The sequence below is a fragment of the Triticum dicoccoides genome, chromosome 3A (genome assembly GCF_002162155.2).
Source record: "Triticum dicoccoides isolate Atlit2015 ecotype Zavitan chromosome 3A, WEW_v2.0, whole genome shotgun sequence".
Taxonomy (NCBI): domain Eukaryota; kingdom Viridiplantae; phylum Streptophyta; class Magnoliopsida; order Poales; family Poaceae; genus Triticum; species Triticum dicoccoides.
This window is the reverse complement of record NC_041384.1, coordinates 479204869-479209697: the sequence shown is the minus strand read 5'-3', so window position 1 is coordinate 479209697 and position 4829 is coordinate 479204869. Positions and strand designations below refer to the sequence as shown.

At 45.1% G+C, this 4829-nt stretch overlaps 1 protein-coding gene across 1 annotated transcript; it reads left to right on the top strand.

Annotated features, from left to right (window-relative positions):
• The first annotated feature begins 229 nt into the window (after positions 1-229).
• On the top strand, positions 230-1358 carry LOC119272445. The gene is made up of 2 exons (XM_037553934.1): positions 230-255; positions 513-1358. The coding sequence occupies exons 1-2, from the start codon at positions 230-232 to the stop codon at positions 1111-1113; spliced, it is 627 nt and encodes a 208-aa protein (XP_037409831.1). The 3' UTR covers positions 1114-1358.
• Positions 1359-4829: the final 3471 nt, after the last annotated feature.

Genomic DNA, 4829 nt, shown 5'->3' with positions numbered 1-4829 from the left:
TAATTATTACATCTTCGAGGGTCAAAAACACCTCTCCAACAAATCATGTAGATGCAAAAAAAAAAATTACATCTCCGCCTCCCGAAGATGTAAACTACAACACCTCGTGATGCAAATTTGCATCTCCACCTATAAAAAAATTGTAAAAACGCAACCGGCAGCCAATTGCCCGACTATCGTTCCATTCTCCGGTTATTTCAATCCAACCGCAGTCGTGTTATTCGCTGGGATGTCAAAAAATCTAACGTTCCCCAGGTAGCTATTCTATTTTTTAAAGAGAAAAATTCATTGTAGGTCACTAAACTTCAGCCAGTTGACAGTTTAGGACCACTACTTCGGAATACCCGAACTACGGTCCACGTACTTGCACAAGAGGTTCACTTTGATCCATTTATACGATTTCATTTGCTGACTTGGCCGAGTCAGCGGCCACCAGCTCGGCTTTGACCGCCACCTGGTCGAGCCTAGGGTCAATACTAGTCCATTCAGGGGGCTTTTTGCAAAGACGCCAGTACCATTAAACCAGCCCACCTGCTCGAACCGCACCAGCTCGCTGTCTCCTTCTCCCGCACCCGCTCGCTGTCTCCTCTCCTCCCGCAACATCTCTGCTCGTCGTCGCTGCCGATAGGCAACGCCGGAAGCAGCGGCCGCCCCAACCTCCCACCGCCGCGGCCTCATCAACATGGGGTGCCCCCGCCGTACTATCACCAGTACCCGCCATGGCGCCCGGGCGCCGCCGCGCCGCCGCCGGTGCCGTTCCCCACGCACGTGGAGCGGCACAGGGCCGTTGCGGTGAGCGCCGGCGTCAACGTCAAGGGACATACCCTGTGGCTGGAGCGCGACGACGACGGCGGCCACCTGCTCGCCTTCTCCTTCGACGCCGACGCCCCCGGGAGGTCAACCCGGAGGCGCTGCTCCTGGAGAGTCGAGCTGGAGCGGGAGGTGGCGCTTCTGCGGACGAAGCTGGAGGCTGCGCAGCTGCGCGCCGAGGCAGCGGAGGAGGCCGAGGAGCGGCTGTGCATGCAGCTCCGCGAGGCCAAGTGCGAGACCCTCGAGCTCGCGCACGTGTACCAGGGCCACGTCCAGGAGCTCACCGCCGCACGCAGCAGATAGCAGAGCACCTAAACCCGAGCAAGATTACCGTGGTTGTAACTTGCACGCCTACAGTTGAATAGTACTACTAGTGGTATGTACTCATGTTGAAGCGGCAGTGGCATCTACAGCAAACATTGCTTCGCCATGAACGCTCGGCCGCTCCTGCACGCCTCGCTCCCGCGCGCCGGCGCCGGGTTCTACGGCAACTGCTACTACATCATGCGCCAGATGTCGCACACCCTATTGCAGATCACGCCGTCGCCCGTGCGCGCTCGTTCCACTTTAGCTACTTTTCAGTCGATTGAAAATTTATGTTTGAGTCAGTCGATTTTTTCCCCACTGCCATATGCACTTGACTAGCGCTACAATGTGCATGCAGCTGAGGCATGCAAGCTTGCTTAATTAGCGTGAGTGCTAATCACTAGATCGATGACATGCGGACGAAAAATACTAATCTGCGTGTTTCTTGGGCAGTGCCAATTTAAATTTAAAGAGAAATTTTATGGTGCTTTTGCTATTTGATAGTGTCTAAAGAAAACCGGTTCATGCTATTTTTTCTTTTCTTTTTATGTGTTTCTGTTTCTCTTTTTTGTCTTGAGTCATTTTTTATGCACTTAGCTACTTGTAAGTTGCCTGAATTTTAAATTTGGGTTAGTCGATTTTTTGGCCGTTGATTTTTGCTTTATGATTCATGTAGTATTTTTTTCTGCCTGTGCTACTTGTTGCACTGGGCTTGTTTGTTTCGATTGGCCGCATATTTGAGCCAGTCGATTGCCACTGGACCGAAGCCCGTTAAGAGCACGATCCAGCATTCATCTCTCTCCCTTTGTTTTTTTTGTCGGTTTTTGCTTCATTTTTTATTTCTATTTTCTGTTTCTATGTGTTCTTTTTCTTTTTCTTTTTTCCTTTATTAGTTATTTTTTGTTACTTTGTGAGTTGTTGGCCCTCTCCTCGACCCCTTTCTTCTTTTCTGTTTTTATTTGGTTTTTTGTTTTCCTTTATGGTTAGTTTGTTTTTCTTTTGTGGATGTTGGGTCAATGTAAATGTATACACACAAATACTATAAAGTATATGGAAAGCTTGTGCTATTATATTTAATTCTTTGCATACTGCAAAATGTGCAATTTCAGTGCAAAGTGGTGTGCAAGTTTTTTTTTCTTTCTTTTGAAAGGGTAATACCAATGTCAATAATTCATTTTTTCTCTAAAACTTAATTATTTTGATCACTAACAATGCCACTAATTCATTTCTCCTTAGGAAACTTTTTTGCGGAAGTTTCACTATTGTATGCTTATTCTTGCATATTTGAAAAAAAAAGAAATTTGTGTGTATATTCTGTGCAAATTTTGTTCTTGGTTGTTTTAGATTTATTTTTATGTGTGTAAGTATAAATGCAAGTACTAAATAATATGTGTGTGAATTATAGTAGAATGTGGAATTTGTGTATGGAATTTTTGGATGTTGGGTCAGTGTAAATGTATATGCACAAATAATATAAAGTACCTGGAAAGATTGCACTATTATATAATTATTCTTTGCGTACTACTAAATGTGCAATTTCAGTGCAAAGTGGCGTGCAAGTTTTTTTTCTTTTTAAAGGGTAATACTATTGTCACTAATTCATTTTTCCTATAAAACTTTATTATTTTGATTTTTTTAGTTATTGCTATTTTTCTGTAAGTTAATAACAATGCCACTAATTCATTCCTCCTTAGGAAAAAATTTTGTGAAAGTTTCACTATTGTATGCATATTCTTGCATATTGGCAAAAAGCGTAATTTGTGTGTATATTTTGTGCAAATTTTGTTACTGTTTGTTTTAGATTTATTTTTGTGTGTGTAAGTATAAATGCAAGTACTAACTAATACTCCCTCCGTCCGGAAATACTTGTCATCAAAATGGATAAAAGGGGATGTATCTATATGTATTTTAGTTCTAGATACATCTCTTTTTATCCATTTTAATGACAAGTATTTTCGGACGGAGGGAGTATGTGTGTAAATTATAGTAGTATGAAAATTGCACTATTATATGCTTATTCTTTTCATATTTCAAAAAATGAAAATTGAGTGCAAGTTTTGAAAGGGTTTCATTTTTTTATAAAACTTCATTATTTTGATTTTGATTTTGTTTTATTTTTTATTTTCTTTCTTTTGGAAGGGTAATATCAATGCCACGAATTTATTCTTCCATAGAAAACTTTATTTTTTATATTGTTTTAATTTTTATTTAGTTTATTGATTTAGATTTATTTTTTATTTTCTTTTCTTTTGTAAGGATAACACTGATATCACTAATCCATTACTTTTTAGAAAATATTTTGTGTGTAGAAATCTCACTATTATATGCTCATTTTTCTATAATCTCACTAATATGTTTGTGGTGAGTAGTTGATTGATATTTGTGTAGCCTGTTATGTGCTCTTTGTAATGCCCCAGATATAACTTTCCCAATTTGTACTCCAACTCTTGCCGTTTCCGGCGTTAAGTTATATTTATTTCTCGGGTTCGGGTCTTTGTCTCCGTGTGTTGTTTTCTTTGTCATGCATCTCATATCATGTCATCATGTGCATTGCATTTGCATACGTGTTCATCTCATGCATTCGAGCATTTTACCCGTTGTCCGTTTTGCATTCCGGCGCTTCGTTCTCCTCCGGTGGTCATTTCTAGCTTTCTTTCGTGTGTGGGGATTAAACATTTCCGGATTGGACCGGGACTTGCCAAGCGGCCTTGGTTTACTACCGGTAGACCGCCTGTCAAGTTTCGTATCAATTGGACTTCGTTTGATACCCCAATGGTTAACCGAGGGACCGAAAAGGCCTCGTGTGTGTTGCAGCCCAACACCCCTCCAATTTGGCCCAAAACCCACCAAACTCTGCTCCATGTCCTAGAGCGTTCGATCACGATCGCGTGACCGAAAACCGCACCTCATTTGGACTCTCCTAGCTCTACTTATGCCTATAAATAGCCCCCCCGTTTTTCGGATCTCTCCCTCTCCCCAAAACCCTAAAAAATCCCGCCGCCGCCGGACGTGTCCGCGCCAGGCCGGACGCGTCCGCCCCGTCGCGCCCAGCCAACCCCGTTCCGCCACGTGGCCCGCCTGCCCGCTGCCGTGGTCCCCCGAGGCCCCCGAGGCCCGAGCCGCCGCCCAGCGCCGCGCCTCCTCCGCCCTCGTCCTCGCTCCCGGTGGCCGGCGCCGCCGCCCCGCCATCTCCGGTCGCCCGAGCCGCCGGAGCTCCGGCCGCCCGAGCCGCCGGCGTTCCTCGCCGCCACCGCCGCCGCCGCGGGCCACCACCGTCGCCGCCCGCGCCTCCTCTCGTCGGATCCGGCCCGGCCCCGGCCTCTCCCCTCCATCTCCGGCCACCACTGCCATCGCCGGTCGACGAACCTCGGGAGACGCGCCGGTGAACAGTGCCGATCTGGATCTGAGATATTTTGACGGTTGACTTTTCTCTCCCGAACCCTAATTCTCGAGCAAACTTTGACCTGCCGTAACTTTGCATCCGTAGCTCCGTTTTGGACATGTAGTGTATCAAAATGTTCGTCTCGACGAGTACATCATTTCATTACATTGCATCATTTTCATTTGAGCTCATTTTGATGCCCAAAATGCTGTTAGAAGGAGGCTTCGTGAGTTAATTGTCAGATCTGCTAGTTCATCTTAGACTTTTGTCATTTTTGCCATGATTAATGTGTGCATGATATGCCTGTGAGTCCTTCATATGTTTTGTTAAG